Source organism: Gouania willdenowi, chromosome 11 (assembly GCF_900634775.1).
Source record: "Gouania willdenowi chromosome 11, fGouWil2.1, whole genome shotgun sequence".
Lineage (NCBI taxonomy): Eukaryota > Metazoa > Chordata > Actinopteri > Blenniiformes > Gobiesocidae > Gouania > Gouania willdenowi.
The window spans coordinates 29534888-29557564 of record NC_041054.1 but is presented as its reverse complement, the minus strand read 5'-3'; the positions used below and the strand labels follow the sequence as shown (position 1 = coordinate 29557564).

General features: G+C 38.1%; 1 protein-coding gene across 2 annotated transcripts; it reads left to right on the top strand.

Annotated features, from left to right (window-relative positions):
• The first annotated feature begins 16312 nt into the window (after nt 1–16312).
• Nucleotides 16313–20984, top strand: LOC114472491 (homeodomain-interacting protein kinase 1-like). Of its 2 annotated transcripts, XM_028461795.1 has the most exons (7): nt 16313–16423; nt 18026–18192; nt 18628–18819; nt 19284–19465; nt 19579–19816; nt 19906–19995; nt 20332–20984. In XM_028461795.1, the coding sequence occupies exons 1-7, from the start codon at nt 16384–16386 to the stop codon at nt 20869–20871; spliced, it is 1449 nt and encodes a 482-aa protein (XP_028317596.1). In that variant the 5' UTR covers nt 16313–16383; the 3' UTR covers nt 20872–20984. The 2 variants fall into 2 exon arrangements, with proteins under 2 accessions (XP_028317596.1, XP_028317595.1); XM_028461794.1 differs by lacking the exon at nt 16313–16423 and having other exon boundaries at nt 17680–18192.
• The last annotated feature ends 1693 nt before the right edge of the window (nt 20985–22677 follow it).

Sequence of the window (22677 nt, the reverse complement as noted above, 5' to 3'; positions counted from 1 at the left end):
ACATGGTTCCATGAGAAGAACATGGAGCAGAGGTTCCACTAAGAACAGGAAGTGAAGGTTCCTCTGTAAACTTAGTAATTGAGTTACTATATAAGAACAAGCAAGGAAGATTACCACAAAATACTGGATAATAATCAAACTAATATTACATGAATATGGGGAGTAATGAACAGTGTTATTAGAGGGAGTTTATACAGTAAAACTTTACAGAAATCTGTTATTGATAAGGATATTGTCCTTTGTAACAGAAGTGAAGGAGCTGATCATTTCCATGGATTCTTCTCAGATTAGATTAGATCATCCTTTATTAGTCCCACAACAGTAAAACATTGATAAATAATTATATAAAAGTATGAAATAGAGCTGCAACAAATAATTTTCATAATGGATTAATCGGTAAATAAATTAATGGATAAATCGGATAAAAAAAACTTTTAATTTCAGACTCTTTATTTGTCCCATAGTGAATGAAGTGACTGGTAACCCTAAGGTAGTCTTCATTGGCTACATATATTGTCCATACATCTGCAACAGTTTGTTGGTTGTGGTCATTTCAGTTGTCCCTTCCTTTAAAGTTCTCTCCAAGAGCTTTGTAAAATGTAAAATATGTCATATATATTCGGTATTATTCTAAGTGGGAATTTTTGGTCAGGTTTAAACTAAAATCATTTTAATATTCTACAGTAAAAATGTATGAAACTTATCACAGTGACACTAGGGACACACATGGGGGCAAGCTGCCCTCTCCCGAAAGACGAGAGAAACTTCTGGCACGTGTGATACTCTGTCCCATAGTTGAAGCTGGAGAGCAAAAAAAACCTTGTTAAATACTGTTGTAAACTGTCTAGAAACGTAACATGTTTTACTATGAACATGTGTATTTATTTATTTATTTATTTATTTATTTATTTATTTATTTATTTATTTATTCAGTTCATTTCCGACATGGTTGCAATCACAGAAATTCACTTTGACATTCAGAGCAAAATCACATCATTGTTTTTTTTTTTGTTTTTTTGTCCTTTTGCATGCCGGAAAGGGTATGACTTAGAGTTTGTTCTGGTTGTTAAAAAATGCAGGGCTCAAGTTTTGAACTCAGTTCAGAGTGAGGGAGCGGTGTAGGGCGTTATTTTTGTGCCACATTTATGAGCAAATAATGCACAGTTTTGAGCACAAAAACATGTTTTACAAGATCTCAAAATTATATTTTGTGTAAAAGTGATAATTAATCACAAAACTATGGAAGCCCGTTTCCGCCACTAAAAAAAAAAATAAAAAATCACCAAGGAAAGTCATAATTATGAGAAAGAAAGTCATAATTATGAGATAGGAAGTCATAATTCTGAGAAAAAAAGTCATAATTATCAGTTAGTAAAGTATCTTTTCAAGGTTGGGTTTACTCAGCATATTTCTATGTGAATTTGCAAGCAAACAATGTATTTCATCATTTGTAAAGCCCCGTCTAAAGTAGTCTTAGATAGTCTTATCAGCCATCTCTCAGGACAAATTCTGATTGGCTGTTTCGGGAACCAATCCTAACGTCGTAAAGAAGTGACCCTAACACTACGTCACTCCCTTCACTCATTGTTCATAACACTGGTAGCAGCTGAATGAAAGTTTTAATTAATTTAAGTTAATGTCTAGCACAGACACAGACACACACGTAAGAGTGGGCTATATGGGGAAAAAAATCACATCATGATTTATTCTTGTAAAATCACCATCACAATTCAATTTTTTTCATTCAAATCATTTAGACAATTTTTAAGTTATTTACCAATAAAACAAACCAATTCACTTACTTAAAATCATCACCCTAAATGGAAAAAAGGAATAAAAGATCATTTAAAACAAGGTCATTTTCAATTTTTTATTTTTTTTTGTATGTTACAAATTTATCAAACTAGTTCCAAGTACAATTAACATCAAACAAAAGGGCTGACATGTTCTTATAGTCACACAGTCTTTTACTTTGTTTACCTAAAGTGGTGTAGCATTAGCATTAGCATTAGCAACACTTGCTACATAACAAGGCAGCATATCAGTCTAGTGGTTTCTATTTGTTATTGAGGTAATACACTCATGTTAATAAAATCCTACTTTAAGCAGTGTTTGAATCCCTCATTTCACACAGTTTAGACAATCATATCCTTTACAAGATAAAACGTTACTGCTTTGGTTACATTAGGCCTGGGTGATATGGACCAATATTAATACCTCTATTTTTTTTCCTCAAAATGGAAATAGGTGATATAAACTCCATTTATTTTTTATCAATAGTTTTGCAAGAAAAACAATAATGGGTCAAAATCAGTGGAGCCACAAAGACCCTTTTATTAATCACTCAGTGCCAATTGCCAGGCATGGAATTCCTCAGATTGTGCACAATGATTATGGACCTTGTTACATGTCCAGGAGGAAGAGGAAGTTGAGTGTGTGCAGACTGATGGGAGAGAAAGTTGGAGGAACTCCAAAATACAGTAAGAAATCCATGCAACTCTGACCCATAGCAAAATAATAATAATTTTGCCATCAAAAGCCCTGTCTCAGGGTTTTTTTTGTTTTATATAAGGAAACAATGTTAAGATGTCAGAGTTGTCACTAAAGCAAAAAAAAAAGCTTTAAAGTCGCTGACAGGTTTTTTTTTTTTTAGAAAAGGGCTTTTTCTCAGCTTTTTGCTCTGAAATTGAAGATTTGTGTAAAAGTTGTGTCAGGTTCTGTTTGGATTTAGCACTTTTGTTCTGAGTCTTTGTTTATTCTGTCTTTGTTTATTCTGTGTTCTAGTTTAACTCTTGTTTGTGTTTCAGGTGTTCCTGCTTGTGGCTCCACCCCCCAGTGATGTCTGTGTGCTTGGTTGGTGAATGATTAGCTCCCTCATATTTTCACCCAGGTGTGGCCCATTCCCTATCAAGCTTCCCTCACTATTTAGCTGAGTGCTTGGACACAGTATAACTGTGGGATCATTGTATGTGGGCTTCCCTCCTTGTTGCCTTGCTGTGTTTTGGGCCCTGCTCCCTGTATCTCCTGCCTCGTTGGATTTAAGTTACTTTTGTGTGGTTAATAAACATGGATTAGTTCAAAGAACGCTAAAAAAAAAAAAAGCCAACATACAATGGAGCAGTCACTGGCTGTGGCTGAAATGACATGGGCTGGTAAATGATGATCGCTGGGCACCACCACCACCACTTTGATCAGCCAGTGGTGGGCTAACCTCGACAGAGGGTGTATTGTGTGAAGCGGCCGAAACACCCAATGAAGTCGGGGCACACAACTGATGATGCGTTGTAGGGGTGGCGCCCTAAGATGTTTAAAAAAGTTCACCCCATCCATTATGCTGAATATTTAGGGATTTTTAACAAGTCCTATTAAGAATCTAACATTACAAAACGTTTGGAACGCTACGCTGCGCCACGTCAGACCAGAGCCTATTCAATGTTGAATTGCGAAGGTAAACAGTAGCGCTCTTTGCGGTGTAAATAAGTGTTTGTTTGCGCGTGCATGTGTGTTTGTGTGCGCGTGCTCACGCCAGTGTTTGTGTGCTTTGTGTGTGCGCATCTATGTTTGTGTGAAAATAGACCATCCTACCTAAGAGAAGCTGTCCCCCCACCCCACGCAAAACTCTGTGAAAATGGTCTCAATCGTTTGTGCTGTTAGTGCTGAAAGAATTATTGTTTGTGCTGCTTTTGTTTTTAAGATCGAACAAGTTTATTATAAGATGATGTCACTCAGCCCCCCACAATGTCCAAATTGAACAAAAATGGTCTCAATCGTTTGTGCTGCGTTAGTGCTGGTTTGTGAATGACGCTAATACTTTACATGCTCTGCATCTGCAATGCCAACAATATTAAGTTGTCATACTTTTCATCAAGAAAAACATACATTTCAATCTTTGAAACTAAATGAGGAGAGTAAGCATTAAGAGTACAGTTCCTAAAAGCACAATACTGACCTTACTTTACAGCACGGTGGCACTTTTATTTTCTTACCTGTTAACATGCTTGTTGGGTATTTTAAGACGAGGCACTATTCATTTTTCTATTAAACATTATTATTTATTATTATCTAATCTTGCACTAAAGTCTAACGTGAATTTTTTAAAGATGTATAGCTTGTTGATCAAGCTACGTCACAGAAGTGCTCTGTTTAGGGTTGAATGTTAAAATAAGGTGACTAAAAATATAAGGGACATCCGGGATCTGTTTTTTTTTTTTGCTCTTTATCTTTTTAATGTATTATAGAAGTATCAGATCAGGACTCGGTATCGGCCAATTCTCAAAATCAAAGGACTCAGACTCGGGGGCAAAAGAACCTGCTCAGGACATCTCTATCGTTTACTGTTAATGAAACACACACACAAACACACTGTAGGTACAGAGACGAGGCAGAGTTGCGAGAATAACAGAAAACACACCTTTTGTCAGTGATTGACTCGGTTTGGCAGTACTTCACGTATTCTGCAGTCATGAAATGAAATGAAAAAACTCTGGCACTTTTCGTCCATCTTGGTTCTCTCTTTGACTCGATCCACTGTAGAAACAACTCTTGTATTGCTCCGCAAAAAGTTGAAACATAGATTTCAAATTTTGTTGAAAAATGGGTATAGCGGGTATAATGGTCATTAATTATTATTGGTGATTATTATTTATCAATTGATGTGGCTTGGTGATGAGAGGAAGATAATGTGAATGTGTGTATGTATGTAGGTGTATATGAATGCATGTATGTATGTGTATACATATATGTATATATTAATTTTATTGAGACAAAGGGGTGAGAGCTATGCTTCTTCTCACTCCTTTTCGAATGTCATTAATTTATTTTTTCTGTGCTTCATTATTTTTTGCTTCCTCAAAATCTTGATCTCTATATTATGTTGTGGAAATATTTGTTAAATAGCAGGAAGCCTTGTACTATTTGCATATATGGAAATAAAAAAGAAAACCAATAGTCTTTTAGGGTGGGCCTTTTGTTGCTAACATTGCTGACGTTTCTGGTGAGGCGGATGCAAAGCAGAGGACGACAGTCTAACACAGATTTTCCGTTAGTTTCATTTACTTGTTCTGCCCATAGAAACATTCAAATTGTACCAAACATTGCAACATTTTAAAACTATTTTAAACTTATGAAATGACTTGTAAAATATTTATTAAATAATAAACTGCCCTAAAGGCAACACAGTCAGCAACATTCGAAATATAGACAAATATTGCCAAAGTTACAAAATCTCAGTATTGTGACAACACAAGCTTAGTGGGCTACACACATCCAAATACCAAACAAAAGAAATATATTATTAGTCAAACCTGTACACAAATTGCATCCAGTTAAACAGAGACATGTTTGATCTTGTGAAAATGTGTCGAATAGACTTCTTGCGCTTGCAGTTGCGTCACTGACACCTCCTGGAAAATACAATAATTAATGACAAAAGTATAAATTAGCATAGCTAACAAAGTGCATGTAGTAGGAAGTATGCACAAAAGTGGGATAAATACATCCAGGACAAATGAAAATGCATGGTTAGGCTAAGACTGGTTGGCGCTATCTTGGATAAATTGGTTGCATGTTTGCTGAGGCTTAGCTAAGCCGGCTGTGGATGTTTGAGATAAGTGGGCGGTCACAGCTTTCTGAAGAAGACCATGAATGGATCACGGACGCGCAGCTTCGCTTACACCTGCTGAACAACTGCTGCTTCTGCAGCAGGATGAAGAAATAAAAGACATGAGATGAAAAAAAGGAACAGCAGCGCTGCTAAAAAGGAAAAAAGAAAAGCTGGCAGACAATAGCCAACCGCCTTAATGCATAAATATCCCAAACATGTAGAATTAATAAAGTCAACTGCTATAGTGGAGTGGTGGCCTAGTGGTTAATGAAGCGGGCTGGTATTTGGAGGTTCACCGGTTTGAATCTCACCCAGACCATCACTGTGGGATGTTGAGCAAGTCCCTTAACCCCAATCCAACTGCTTCCTGGGTGCCTGCAATTGGCAGCCCACTGCTACCCGTTGGGGAAAATTAGTAAAATGCAGAGTATAATTTCATAACTGATGAATAAAGGTTACATTTATATTATAGTTACAGTAAAAGGAGGTGGAGCTGATTACTTAGATGTTTACTTTTTTTTTTAAGTATATCATAGAATAGAACAGATCTTTATTGATCTCCAGAGGGGAAATTCACAAAAAAAGGTAAAGTATAAGCCAGGATCTGAACTCAGGTCTCCTGCATGGGAGGCAAGAAATCTACTACTGATATATGTTACATATACAGTACAAGTGTTGTGTTCAAGACCACACTATTCGAGACTTGCCCGAGACCAGAATGCACCGAGACCAAGACAAGACCAAGACTTTCGGGAGCCGAGACCAAGACCAAGACCATAAACATTTTTTTTTCAATTTAAAAAAATATATAAATAAATAAAATTATGACAAGGTTCAACAGTTAAATAACATTCTCGCTTTAATTTCAGTTTATTTTAAATACATTTGATGGAGAAAAAAGGTGCCTGCAAAAAATTAACTAAAATATTAAAACTACTACTGCTACTGATAAATTCACAATTATTCTACATATTTGAAAACAATATTTTTATGTCAGCTGAATGTACAGCAAGTGTTTAAAAGTATTTCTGCCAAGAAATAATGATTCTTGATTCTGATTCTTTGAGTTGTGCAGGTCAACAGGTCACAGATTTCACAAGATCATTTTTTAGTTTGAAAAAGCCTTTACACAGGTTATTTTTATTAACTCACTTAGTTGATATAGTTTAATTTGGTTGCTGTAATGTAACTAGAATATTCAATTAACAAAGGTTTCCAGCTGTAACTGTAAAAGTGAAACTTTCTGAAATAAAACTACAAACAAATTGTCATCAGTGTAAAAAACATAGATCTACAGGTAGATGTGAAACTAAATAAAACAAACTCAAACCCTGGAACAGTCATGTGACAAATTAATCAATAGTTCTTGTTGAGAATTATTATTATTCTGGATACAGTGGAAACAGAAACTATAAAAAATAATTATATTGTGAACCTGTTTATATTGTGGGGAACATATTATATAATAAATGTAATTGGAGTCTAAAGCCACAAAAAAAACACCACTTTAAAAAGAAAATAGACTAATATAAGACCTCTTTACAGTTATTTGACTCATTCTGGGCTAGTGCAACTCTGCGGCGATGACGCGCTGGTGACGACATAATCCAAGATGGCGGCGGCCCGGACTACAGCCGACATTATGTAATAAAGCCTTAAAATACATGGATATAATGAAAAGAGTGGATGGACAGAGACATAAACATGCAGACTTTCACACGGACACACACAGACTTATTAAACACACACAGACTTATTAAACACACACAGACTTATTAAACACACACAAACTTATTAAACACACACAGACTTATTAAACACACACGGACCTCAGTAAACACGTAAACGGAACAGGCTTCACCTCTCGGCAGGCACTAGGACCCAGAAGCAGAGTAAGTGCGTCCCCTATCCAGCCTTCACAGGCTGTAATATCATCAGTTTATCATTTTACCAGTTGTTAGAGCTACTGTCTTTACCAGGGAGATATTATTTATTACTGGTGATTGTTTTCTGGAGTTTTACTGGGATTTTTACCGGTGATTAGTTCATATCTCCCTTGCGCTCCGCGGTCCAAACTGACACCGTAGTGTCATGGCAAATTTTATATTCATCATCATATCCTCAAATGTATGTTCATGTGTACAATTTGTCATGTTTTAATACATGACGACTCCATTAATCTTTACACTTTTGAACAGCTGAATCATGATTAAACAGTACAGATCGTATTATTCTCAGTGCAGCACAGTCTCTGCTGACATGCAGATATACACTGACGCACACACTTATCAAGACAGATAAAGACTGGAGCCAAACCTTCTCATAACATCTTCATCATCCTCCAACATTGCCACTATGGGCATCTGACTCCCTCCCTTTTGTCTCTCACTGTTGGGACCTTTTCTTATCTGTATAAAAAGCTTAAGCTTTGAAACTGTTGGGGCGGGGCGCGGCACTTCCTTCGGACGTCCGCCTGGACGGACGCTAATTTTGTTTCACTTTGTTCCACTTTGTATTCTTTTATTTAGTTTAGAATAAAATCATTTTTTATTAAATCATCAATGCTCCTCCTGGATTCCATCATTCAACCAGAGCAATGAATCATGTCTCAAATGAGGTCAACCGTAAATTCTGCCGTAACAATTGGCGTCACGAACAGGATCATCTTCTGTCCACCCCTCGGACAGAGACTGGAGCACGAACCATCGGTTGAACCTCAAACACCAATTCGGACTAAGGTAAAGCTGCCTTTATAAATATATATATATATGTAAATTTTCATTTACATATATATATATTCGCTCTGTGTTGATTTTTTTTTTGAACCAGTCAAGCATTGTATTGATTTTCAGCTTTGAGCTTTGATTTTGATCCTCAGCTGTTCTGTGTTTTGACGCAGTGAATAGCCATGAGAAAGGCTCAAATGGTTGAGGTTCTGTGCTTTTTAATGCTGTAGGTTCTCTCTGGTTTTCTTCGGGCTCGGATATTTTGTTTAGGTCATTATTTACTTTGGTTTTGTTCGGACTCCCACAGCCTGTGAGGTCCTGACCATAGATAGACGGGCAACCAAAGTTTCCAAAACATCCCAGCGGTGTCATGATCTGAGTTCACCTCTGTACCGAAAGAACCTAACCTAAATTGTGTTTCTGTGAATCAAACAGATGAACAACCCAATAAACAAATAATATATGCATACGCATATACAATCTTGGTATGATGTGAACTCAGATCATGCTTTCAGGCGAGTTTTACTTTTTTTTATCTTTGTTTTTATTTTGTTTAAACGTGGAATCAGATTTCTCCCTTTGGCTTGGCTTTAATGCTTTCATTTGGACGAGTGTCAGAGAAAGGGAGAGAAATACAGAGAGCCAAACACACACACACACGTCGCTGCTGTGTTTTTTTTTTTTTTTTGGACGTGTGAACACACACACACACACACACACACACACACACACACACCCACACACCCACACACACGTACAGAGAGAGAAAGGGAGAGAGAGAGAGCACACACACAGGCACGCGCACGGGCGCACGCACACGCCACACCCATCCCAAGAGAGAGGTGGCGCCCCTCACTGGCCAGTTTAGTGCACTACACACTTGTGACACAACATTGTGATTTCTCACTTCTCCCCTGCCGATAGAATAGTGCCATTACACACAGACACTATTTTTATTTTTATTTTAAATTTTATTTTGATTTCATGTTTGATGGGCAACACACACACACACACACAGATGAATACAGTATTTCATTTTATTTTATTTTAATATTACTGTTACCATCATTATCATTTTTTATTATTTAAATTGTTAGTTTCTGTTGGCTTTGTGGTTGTCCCCTGAAGAAACGACATCTTCAATGAAAGAATGAAATCACCTTCAACTCTTACGCTAATGGAATGTCAACATCATTCAAAGGACCAAGCATCAGAAGGAAATGGACAATCAAAGGTGTGTGACCTTTCAGGACTCAAGGACTCAACTCCCATTCAGCAAAGCAATGCTGAAATAACTCGCTCAGTCCCAAGTCAACTCTTCATCGTCTATGAATGGGCCGCATGCCAATGCTGGATTAACACATCCTGCCCCATCATCAAAGACTGAGAACCTGTGGGCGTCGGAGTGGTTGGACACTCCCCCACCAATGAGTTGCGAGTTAAATGCCACGACTACTGCAACAAGAAGTCCACCACAGCCTTTGGTGGTAGAGCTAAATCACTTTAGCCTTGAACTTTGGCATGGAGGGGGACAACTAGCAAATAGCCAACAAGCTTCTCCTTCGCACAATACTAACCCCTCTATCTTCTGACTGTGCACTAGATTATTTTGTTTTCATTTATTCTCTCACACGCAGACAGACCAGACATACAGTCACACACCCACATTCATAACTATGAGAAACACAGAACTTCACACAGAACCCTTCTGTTTGCCACATGAGATCAAGTGTGCCCATCATTTATCTTTGCTTTTATTCATTATGTTGCTCATTTATTTACACTGCTTTGGCCTTTATGAGAAAACAACAAACAAAGGGGAAGAAAATAGTGTTACTGATAAGGCTTTTCTTTCATTTATTTTCTTGATTGAGGGAAGGGCCCCCACAATGCAAGATATGGTTACATCCGCTGAAGACAGAGCCCTCTGTTGCCTCAGCTTTTGGAGCTGAAGTTTTAATTTTTATTGGCCATGATTTTTTTTGAGCTCACACGTTTTTCTCCTTTGTTATTTCTGAACGATTCTTCTTTTTCTCTTTTGTTTTTACTCAATTTCAGGAAAATTGAGACAGAGATTGAGGACTGCAGCCTCAACAAGTTTAAATTTTGACATTTTTTTTGACCGATACCTTCGTAAACAATCTGTACGTTACCCTTTTTGAAGCTGCTTGCGACAGACAGCCTAGTTCAACATTCATTGTTTTCATTTTGCGCGCTTCCCCCTTACCGCGTCGGACTGTCTGGCCGGCCCAAAGCCACTCGACAGCAGGGGGGGGGTACCAAATTTTTCCTGAGAAAAAATGTCCCATTAGTTGCTATGAGTACATAGGCAATTACTTTTCAAACAAGAAGTCCTGGTTTAATGTGCAGAAAAAGGATAAACCTTGCTAGGGAAAGCGCTCTTCGGGGGATAGTGGTCCACCTGATTTGATACATGCTTGGTAACCGAAGACCGTTCTGAACAAATTTCTACGTTCCCTTAGAGTGAGGGTTATTAGAGGTTGCGTGCTCCGTTCTATCTTAGAGGTGCCCAATAAAAGTCCTGACAGTTGTGCGAAATCTTCCCTCGGTTTGGTACCGAGGTTGAGTTTATGTGTTTTCCTTCAGTTTGGTACTGAGGTTGTGTTTTCCTTCAGTTTGGTACTGTTGTGAATTATTCTCCCAAACTCTTATTTTCGAGAGCGGTGGTTGAGCCTCGCTGATTCAGAGATTCTTTTTTACATTTCTGGAGACGGACGGCGGGTGAATTTCCCGCGGTTTGGTACCGCGGTTGAGTTTGTTGAGTTAGACACGGCTGTGCTATTCCTGCCTGATCAGCAGATGAGCAGACTGTCAGTACCACGGGCGATAATCTAAGACTCCGCAAAGGCGGAAGTAAAAAGGAGCGTACCTCTTAGTAATCAGACGATACCAGTAAAAAGCAATTAATTAACACTAAAAGGTTGCCAAGCATGAGGGGGCAATAAGAGCTCATTGACCCCGAGAGACGAGGTGGACTGGCTATCGCCATTGGTGGGTTAGATGAGACCTATATTCTACTTAGACACTATGCAGCAAAACCTTGTGAATGCATGGACGTGAAAATTGAGGCATGAACGTGTGCGGTGCATGAGTGACTGAATGATGACACGTTACGTATGCCTGAGAGAACCGCGTTGTGAGTGCGAATGTGCCGTGGACGTGTCATTGAGTGATTGACCGATGAATGGCTGTTTGACCACACATGTTCCTCTGTTTCACCTTCTTTTCCTCCTGGGTTTTGATGCACTTGATCTTCTCCCTGTTTTTGCCAATTATGTAGTGGGGTGTTCAGAAAACACTGCTGCTTGTTAAAAGAACTATGGTTTTAGGCCTTGGGCCTTCTAAAAAGTTACCAGGTTTTAAAGGTTTTTTCTGGGTGTTTAAAAACACCAAACGACGTTTTTTATATATGATACCACTTTCAGTGGAATGACTGGCTTTGACCTTGACTGACCTTACATGTTCAGTGTCCATGTTTTTTGTTGTTATATGTGTATACTCGTTGTGGTGTGCACTTGTCTACGTCTTCGTCTTAGTTGTTGTTATTATGTAGCTTTTTCCAAAATACAGGTCGCTGTAAGGAGACGAATTAGATCCAACTAAAGAAAAGAGATATTTTAAATTATCCAGTTAAGTCTTAATGGTTTCCTCTCTTTCTGTTTCTGAGTGTTTCCTAACAGAATGCCACCGCCTTCTCGACTCCGATCCTTCCTCCAGCCGCCATGCCTGGTCACTGCTTGTTATGATGAAGGATGAGAATTAAAGGGAAGTATTGTCCATAACTGTAACTGGGAAACAAAGGGGAAATAGATTGAAATAGACACGTGACAATATGACATATTGTGGATGTTCTAACATAATATCTATTCCAGAGACTACAGAGACTTCCAATCCAACTGCGAAAGTGGGGACAGATCTTCAAATTTCCAAAAGGAGTACAGTTGACCCTGGCTTTGACCTTTATGGCTGAGGAGAAGGAGGTCGAGGAGGTTGGAGGGCACAAAGGCAGGCGGACACAAGAGAGAGGAAAACGGAGACACATCCAAAATGATCAGATAAGTGATTTTCCAATGATATTTATCATATGGTTTTAAGAATCCAAATGTATTCTTATGTAAAAAAAGGGAAGGGAGGGGCCAACGTCCCTCTGATTTTTTATTTATATTTTATCATAGGAAAATATACATCAAACCCTCCAACTATTTTCTTCTTGTTCCACCAGCACTTAGCGTGCAAGACCATAAAACACCTTCACTGGGTTTAGACACTTTTAAGGGAAAAATTAAGTGTTCTCAACATTGGGTTGGTGGCCCAATCTGGGTCGCCTGAGATTTAAAAAAGGGTCCTCCTGAAATTCTTGATAATTGATTGAAATAAGTTTAAAGTTGAGTAACTTCCAAGCATTTAAGGAAGCTCTCCAAACCGTGCTGGGGCTCGTCACCCCTACGAATGGGATAAATACAGAGAGCAAAAGACAATTTGATTGTTCGACTCAACTTAACTTTAATTCTGTCTAACCTTAAAGGGCCAATAATCTCGCTAAACTCTGGTTCAGACACAGAATAGGAGACACTTTTGCCACCAATTGACCTTCAAAATTAAGTAAATTACATCTCAAATAATAATTATGAGGGAAAATAATGAAATAAATGAACTGACAAATTCAGCTCTATAAAAGAATTGCTATGTAATTAGGTGTGGAGTGTTAACATTATTCAGAATAAATAAAGGATAGAATAAGATTTCTCCTTCACAAATAAGAGATAGCAAAGAAAATGAAACAAACAATTTAAATAAATAAATAACATTATTTATTTATTTGGTTAAACTCATTTAGCTTTCTCACATCTCCATGTCTCCCAATTGTATGTATTCATCTTGAGAAGACATGTAATCACACTCCACACTTCTCCGTCCGACTTGCATGTCCTTCTCCGTCCGACTTGCATGTCCTTGTAAACAGTGGTTCTCAAATTGTTGCTTCTCACCAGGTAAGTAGATGTACCACAGATAATCACTGCAACTCCAGCTATGCTTCTTCTTACTCCAGGAAAAGAAAATCGAATTAATACTTCCTGCTTTTCTTTCAGCCTCATATTTTCCCACTCGCGTGCGAATGGGCTACAGAGCTAGCATGGCTAAAAGCTCACTAACCCACACCTAACCATTGTGTGATTGTGCAGCAGCACCTTTTAGGATCTGAAAAGCTCTCAGATCCTGACCTCTGACCTGTCTCTGCCTTCCTGGCCATACTAACTATTCATTTAGTTAGTTAACTAAACCTAACACCCCTAAACTTTTATTCTATTCTATTCTATTCTATTCTATTTTATTTTATTTTTTATTTTATTTTATTTTATTTTATTTTATTTTATTTTATTTTATTTTATTTTATTTTTTATTTTATTTTATTTTATTTTATTTTATTTTATTTTGGGTGAGTGTTTTTCCCCCCCACCCCCTTTTTTTCTGTCCAGGTACCAGCTAAAGCCTACCAGGTACCAGGTACCAGCTAAAGCCTCAGTAGTGGGATCGCGCATGTGTTCAGGTACCAGCCAATCCCAAGAGTTTTGTTTTGGTGTTTTTCCCCCTCTTCTGTTCAGGTACCTTCCGATCCCAAGAGAGGTTGCCAGGTGTGTGGAGACTACCCTTCCTCAGACAACAACCAATCATCTACAACGCCGACCGGAACGACCCACACGGCAGTGAAGGTCGCGGAGCAGGCAACATGGATCCAAGATGATTGCCGACACCAGCTGATGCTGAGACGGAGGCTGACCGAACAATGAAGGGGGAACCGACAAGGCCACTGAGACACACACACAAGAAAACTCTCTAGAACAAGGGCCTAGCTTTGTTTATAAGCCACACCAAATGCTCATAGCTAGGTTGAGGGAGGACAAGCTCACACCTAGCTGCAGGAATACAGTCATAAACCCTTCTGCTACGATTGAGGAAAATACTCAAGGTTCTTCACTCATGATGCTATTGGTTACCCCAGTTACCACTGAACTCAGCCGATGAAGACGAGTGATGTCCTTGATGCAAATGATGATTTTTGCTTATCTAGATGCAATAAAGGATGATTTTTGATGATTCATGCCATTAATAATAATGATGAAGAAGTTTATTTCCACATTTTTCTTGATATATCTGTGCCTCACAAAAGAAGAATATATCCAATGTATGACAATAACGATGCTAATGGTTAACCCTGACAGACAGCAAAGGTGGAATATAATAATTTTGTTTCTTGATTTGGTCGTTGAGGCGACCAAAAGTGGGGAATGTCATGGCAAATTTTATATTCATCATCATATCCTCAAATGTATGTTCATGTGTACAATTTGTCATGTTTTAATACATGACGACTCCATTAATCTTTACACTTTTGAACAGCTGAATCATGATTAAACAGTACAGATCGTATTATTCTCAGTGCAGCACAGTCTCTGCTGACATGCAGATATACACTGACGCACACACTTATCAAGACAGATAAAGACTGGAGCCAAACCTTCTCATAACATCTTCATCATCCTCCAACATTGCCACTATGGGCATCTGACTCCCTCCCTTTTGTCTCTCACTGTTGGGACCTTTTCTTATCTGTATAAAAAGCTTAAGCTTTGAAACTGTTGGGGCGGGGCGCGGCACTTCCTTCGGACGTCCGCCTGGACGGACGCTAATTTTGTTTCACTTTGTTCCACTTTGTATTCTTTTATTTAGTTTAGAATAAAATCATTTTTTATTAAATCATCAATGCTCCTCCTGGATTCCATCATTCAACCAGAGCAATGAATCATGTCTCAAATGAGGTCAACCGTAAATTCTGCCGTAACAGTAGCCACACACGTATGAGTGTCACACACGTCACTCAGTCACATTAAGGAAGGTTGTGGTCATTATAACAGGGTGGATTAAATAATGAATAAAGGACTGTTTTATCCCGTTCTTCTCCGTGTTATTATCACATTATAAAAAAGTTTAAAAATAGCAGGAATTAGTGCTGGTCTCGAACGGTCTTGACGGAAAATCCCGAGTCCGGGCAGCCCGAGTCTGAGACAAGACCGAGTCAAAATGCTTCAGAGTCCGAGACAAGACCGAGACCTTTAAAATTTGGTCTCGAGACCAAGACCGGTCTTGACCACCACAACACTAATATATATATATATATATATATATATATATATATATATATACAGTATATATTATTATTATTATTATTATTATTATTATTATTATTATTATTATTATTTTTTTTTTAATAGTGCATGAACTTTACGTCACACATTTTTTTAAACATCAACATCATAACTTTAATTGTCTGAGTTATTCTATGGAGGACCAAACCTGCCAAAATTGTAAATACTTAAATAAATGTATAAATAAATATTGGAATAAATATATACAATAATGAATAAATAAATGGGTGAATAAGTGAATAAAACGGAAAAAAGCTGTTAATTAAATAGAACATAAATAATTAAATGTCTTAAATTTATTGATACTATTATTTATTTATACTTTTTTCAGGTTTGGTCCTCCATATTATTAAGTCTTTTCACTCCGGTTTGTCAAGCCCCGAGAATTTCAAACCTCAAGCTCCGCCTCCTTTTTCTTCTTCTACTGTTTCTCTGTGAGGTTGATTTAACCTGAGGTTGCACTACTGCCCTCTACTGGAGGAGAAAAGAACTAAAGCCTTCGCCTGTGTGTATTTGGTTAGATTATTGAATTAGAACGGGAATAAACGGAAAATAAGCACAGATAGATGTCACTACATTACACCTACTATATCGTATGCACTTCAGAACGGGGCATTAGGTCATTAGCATAGGGCTTCTCCATCACAACGTGATTGTTTTATAACCGATGAGAAGTCGTATCTGATTGGCTGCAGAGGGCACTACGTCCTCAACCAATCAGGAGCAGGTATGAGATGAAAGCGAGCTGTCAGTGAAGACAGAGCAGTTGCAGTTAGTGAGCATTGTGAAGACAACTGTTTATGTGACTTTTAAAGCATCTGAGTGGAAAATGTCCCAATTTCTGTTCTCTGGAACTTCAGCTGCTGCAAGTAAGAAAGACTCAATGACAAACAGGGCTTTTATACTTTAGAGAGGGCCTTTAGACTGGAAAGTGTGTGTTATTACAGTGGTGTAGCAGCAAGTATTTATGTCTCCTCATAAAAATAGTTCCTGTATTTTATTCCTGAGATGGATAATTAAGCAATATCACACCAGAGGGAGTGCTGGTGTGCTGAAATATCAGCACTGGTGTAGATTTGATTGTTGTAAATATCTGTATCTATCTAATCCTTATTTTTAAAAGTCTTTTACTTAATTACTGTATACACTTATTTAACGTTTATTCTTTCTAACGTTTATTCTTTTATTTGTGATTATTTCTTGAGTGGCTGTAACAAAAGTAATTTCCCCCTGGGATTAATGAAGGAATTCTGATTCTGATAATCATACCAGTGCTGATATTTAACCCAACAGCACCACCTCTAGTGTGATATTAGCTGTTGCCAGGCAACACATAAACGTTTCCTAACTGACCGTTGACTTTTGTCTGTATAAAGTCCCAGTGCTGTTGTTGATCTATATCAGCAATTACGTTTTCAATTACCCATGTTCAATTACAATTAAATTAAGATAACAGTGAGCAGTATTTTTTCCCAATCACAATTAAATTACAATTATTTTTTATCCTCAGAAAGTCAATTACAATTGTGTTTTCAATTACTAAAGTCCAATCACAATTACTGAGCTTGAAATAAATAACCTAATAACATTGAACCTACCTCTTGTGTTAGCTTTCTGTTAGCATCTCTTACGATAACAGGTCCTAAATCAGTTAAAACACACTAAAAATTAATTTCTATCATCTAATTTATTTCCTATCCATTGGTTGCATTGTTAGGCTTCCTAATCAATGAAAATATAAGTTCTAATATTTTTGTCGTGGGCATCTGAGCCTTGTATGTGTCAGTGTACCCCTCAATTTTTATATTTTTTTAATGGTAAAATGTGGAAAAGCTGGATTTGAAAAATATTTTAATAATTGTTAACTACATATGTGTAAAACTGTGCATAAAACTGTAACATGGTTCTTTAATTTTTGTGTCAAATTATAATTGACAATTTTTATAGAATTTACATGGTAATTACAATTACAAAATTAAATTTTCTGAATTCAATTACAGTTTAATTACTCTTACAACAGCAACATAATTTTTCAAATGGGATTACAATTATAATTACACCAAAATTGTACTTAATTATCAATTACACGATTACAATTTTAATTGAGCCCAACCACGATCAGCACTCATGGAATGTGACGTCTCTTTTCCAATCAAATTACTAACTGTTGTATGAGTTGCATTGAGTCCCTTCCAGGTACCAAGTCCTGTTGGAAAATGAAATCTGCATCTTCATAAAGTTGGTCAGCAGCAGGAAGCATGAAGTGCTCTAAACTTCCTGGTAGACGGCTGCGTTGATCTTGGACCTAAGGAAACACAGGAGACCAACACCAGCACATGACATGGCACCTCAAACCATCACTGACTGTGGAAACCACAATACAATTATGGAGAAAATATGTTGTCCACTACAGACACATACACAGACTGAACTAGACTATACTCACCCTCTGTTCTTTCTTTCTACTGCAGCAGCTGAACTTCAGGTTCTCCACAGCAGCACTGTGGATTACTCCATCCTGGAGTGTGTTGGTGAAGGCAACTTTGGGAAGGTGGTCAAGTGCCAGAACCTCAGCAACAATGAGACGGTGGCTGTAAAAATAATCAAGGAGGGCTTTGAAGAAGATCTTGAGCATGAGGTACTTGTTTGTACCTTCTATCATATTTGAGGGCTTAGGTTTTGCTACTTCTAAACTCTATGAAGAATATTTTTTGTTATTAATGTGTAATTACTTCAACATAGCAATGTACATTTCAGGACTTCTGTTCTCTTCAATGCAATTTTGGGAATAAACATATCTATTTTTATTTATTCATAACCTAATATTCCATGTACATATCATATCAATATACATGTAAATGTAAAGCTGATTTACGCTTGTTTATATAGCTTTTGTACTTATTACTTTATATATTTATTCATATCTAATTCAACATTGAAAACAAACTTTGTTACCATTTGCACTTTTTTGAGATTTGCAAAATAACAATATAAGATGATCTAAGACCTGTTGGAACCAGATGATGTATTTTAAATCAAACTGTGGATTCTTCTTCTTTTTTTTTTTTTACAGATTTCCATGCTGAAGTTAATCAGTGTCCTTGATGCTGACCACACAAATTTGCTCAAATTTTATGAGCATTTTGTGAACATGAACTACAACTGCCTGGTATTTGAGATTCTGGACGTCGACCTTTACACTCTAATGGAAAACCGAGAGTGGGAGTACCTGAGTCTGACTGAAATCCGTTCTATTGCTGAGCAGGTATGGTTTATAACATTTGTTGTCAGTGTGTGTGTGTGTGTCTGTTCAGTGTGTGTGTGCGTGTGTGTGTGTGTGTGTGTGTGTGTGTGTGTGTGTGTGTGACCTTTTAGTCACAAATTAATGCAATATCATCCGACCAGCAGCAAAAAGGGGCGTTTTGGTTTGTAAGTGGGTACACCCCCTTTAAAGGCAGATACACCCCCTTCTTCTCACTCATTTTTGAATTGTAACTTAACGTCTGGTCTTGATCGGTATTTCATCTGACCAGCAGCAAAAGGGTTAGGTTAGGGTTAGGGTTACTTCTACTTCTACTTAGACTATGACGGAAGTCAAGTAGCGGAAATGATGTATTTTCAAACCCTTTCTTATTGGTTGGTGAAAGGCCAATCAGATTGGTGTAAAGCCTATACAGCAAACAGACAATGTTTATTCTAAACCTGTGTCTTCTGATCTTGTTTCTGCAGCTACTGGTGGCTTTAGATTCCCTGAAAGACCTTGGAATCATTCACACTGACATAAAACCTGACAATGTCATGGTGGTCAGTGGGAAGATCCAGCCATTGAAAGTCAAACTAATCGACTTTGGTCTGGCTATTACAACTTCCAGCATGGAGCCTGGCCTTGACATTCAGCCTCTAGGATACAGGTAGGAGGATTTCTCCTCACATGGCTTAGCTGTGGTTATGACAAACCTGTATTGTATTGTATTGATTTGTTGGTCACAGATTCTCACTCTTAACTCGTGTCCTTGCTCCTCAGGGCTCCTGAAGTCTCCATTGGCCTTCCCTTCAGCGAGGCCATTGATGTGTGGGGCCTGGGTTGTTTGCTCACATTCCTCTACATTGGAGAAAACCTCTTGTCTGTGTCCTGCGATTATCAGATGATGAAGCGTGTTTCAGAGCTTCTTGGTCTACCAAAGGACGACCAGCTCCAGGCCGGGGTTCACACCAGGAGCTTCTTTTGTGAGGCTGAGGGAAGCCCAACATGGCGATTGATGGTAAAACTGAAGTTTTTTTTTCGGCAAACCTGAGTTCCCCAAAGTTAAACTTTACAATGAACTTCATAACACTCATCTTGTTTTCCCAGACACCAGAGGAATATGAAGCTGCGAACAACATCGTACCTGAGGAGCAACAACGTTTCGTTGAGTTCTCTTCTTTGGATGATCTGGTTAATGTAAGTTTTGAATTAACATTTTCTATTTAAACATTTGTTTTTTGTCAATTTAAAAAAAGCAAGTTTTTAAGTTTAATAACTCTTAAAACATGGATGACATAGATTACTGTTTAAATATTCTAGATCATTTATTTGGAAAATGCTATTCATGATGAATGAGAAATTTCCTTTAAACAAAATCTGATGTAAATTCATGCAGTGTCCAAATCTATTCACTGTCCTGTTATTAAGTCTTGACTGCCATGAAGCTTGTGAGATATCCTGACCATAAACTACTCACTGATATGCCTGATGTGTGAGCTTGTGTAATAACCAGTGTCTTGTATTAAAATGCAGGTTCATCCAGGAGAAGAAAGTGGTGAGGCTGAGGACAGAAAAGCCTTTGTCGACCTGCTGAAGCAGCTCCTGCGCTTGGATGGAGATGAAAGGATCTCTCCCTGTCAGGCTCAGTTTCACCACTTCTTCACCACATCCCACCTCAACCAGCAGGAGACCAGCAGACACTATCAACCCTCCTCACAGGTTGATAACACAACCTGCCCTGCATCTGGTGAAGAGTCTGTTCTGGATCAAGCCTGTGTGACAGAATCAAACGATGGTGACAGACTGAATTTGGCCGCTACATCCTGGGATATGTTCTATGTGACTCTGCCAGAAGAAGAACTTTCCCTCACGTCAATCAGTTGTGATGCCTTGGTTGCAGAAGCTTCACATGATCTCCCTCCTGTAACTGATGTGGACCTGGTTTCTGTTCCCACTCCTCATACAAATGATCAAGTTCTGGATCAGTCTTCAAGTGGAGCAAAAAAACGTTCTTTGATGAAGAGGATTCGAAGGCTTTTCCGAAGAATCAAGACTTTTTTTGTTAAGAAGTGAATCCTTATACATGTAAAAACATATATGTTCAATAGTTGGTTTTAGATCATTTGGACTTTCACAGATATATTTTATATATTTTTATATTAAACAAATAAACATGTAAATATTTATTCTTTTGTTCTTGTTCCATGTTTGTGTTGTAGTTTAAGAGCCTCTTAATTTTATATAATAAGTGACTTAAACTGGAGGTGATCAAAGAACAGGTGGAAAACGCTAGAACCTTGGTGTTCTGATTGACTCAGATTTGATCTAACTGCTTATTGTTAGATTAAATCAAAAACAGCCTTCCACCACCGCTGCAGTTGGATTTGCAGGTTTGTAAATTCTCTTAAAATTTTTGTTAAGAACTAATGCTGAAACACACGCTAACACAAAACAATTTAGTCATAAAATTGTGACCAGTGACACCTGCAGAAGGGGCGGAGCCACGGTTGCCCTGACTTCCTGTTGTACTGGTCGCACTCCATCAATGTTGGGTGGAAATATGCCTGATCAGAATAAATGATAAACAAGAGCAAAACCTACACCAAGACCTAAATATCCTCTTTGTCAGATATATCAATGATCCTGATCATGGTACCATGATCATTCACACACTATTCCCATTAATAACCATACAGTAGGTCCAAATGTATGGGCATTAGGGCTGGGCGATATGGACCAGAACTCGTATCTCAATATTTTTTTCTCGAAATAACGAGACACAATATAAATCTTGATTTTTTTTCAACTCAATAAAATCTTACCAAAAAGACCATTATAGGTTAAATTTGCTGCAAAATGCCACACAGGCATATTTATTACTAAACAGCTACACAATATGTGCCATTTTTGGCATTTTTCTTCTAGGAGAAGCTAACAAGCTAATGTTAGTCCGACAGCAACATCACTGTAATATAACATGCTCTGTTAAAAGCATATTACTGCAGCGCTTCTCGCTCTCTCTATGTGCCACACACCTCCACAGCAGCAGCAACAACAACATGTCACTTACAGCAGCCACACGGAGGCTGCTGCGCACACATGAGCAACACATGCACTACAGAGTTCTACTGTAACAATTACAAATCAGACAATGTAAATCAAGCAGCAGTAATTACCTTTCAAGCAGGAAAGTCACCAATTCCATCTTCTACTCTTCCAGACCATACACTGACGCGCTCCAGCCCCGGGAAAGGGGCAGGAACTGTGAGCAACAGCTGTCAAAACAGCTGATCAAACACAATCCTGGCTCCGATTGGTTCTTTTTGCTCGGTCGCGGTGAATTTTGCCAAAGGCTGCAGGAGCAGCAGGGGGAACGCAATGAGCCTGTTTTTTTACACAAACTACTTGTTTCGTGTAAAGCTGTCCTTACATACTGTAGTGACAGCTTTAGCAAATATGACAAAAAGTCACTTTTATAAGAGTTGCAGACTGCACCTTTAAGCCTGTGACGGCATCCACCGGGTTATGGAAAAGTGAATAGGAAAAGAGATAAAAGGGACTATTCGGATGCATCCTGCATCTCAGTGAGTGATGAAAGGGAGTGAGATATTTCGGGATCACTCCAAAAGGACAAAGTCGAAAGAGCAGTAATGATTGGTGTACGGGCTGCACATCAGCTGAGGGAATGTGTAAACAACTTCCCATGATTCACTGCTGCTCATTAGAATCAATGCACTCGGAGCTCTTCTTCTCTCCTTAATGGCGTCTATACGAAACAGCAGAGTGGGAACTGTTGCACCCTGTGGCCACAGAGTTTTTTGGGTCACGGTTTTATTTATCATCTCTCAGTAAACAAAAGAGGTTTACATTGACTTTTTC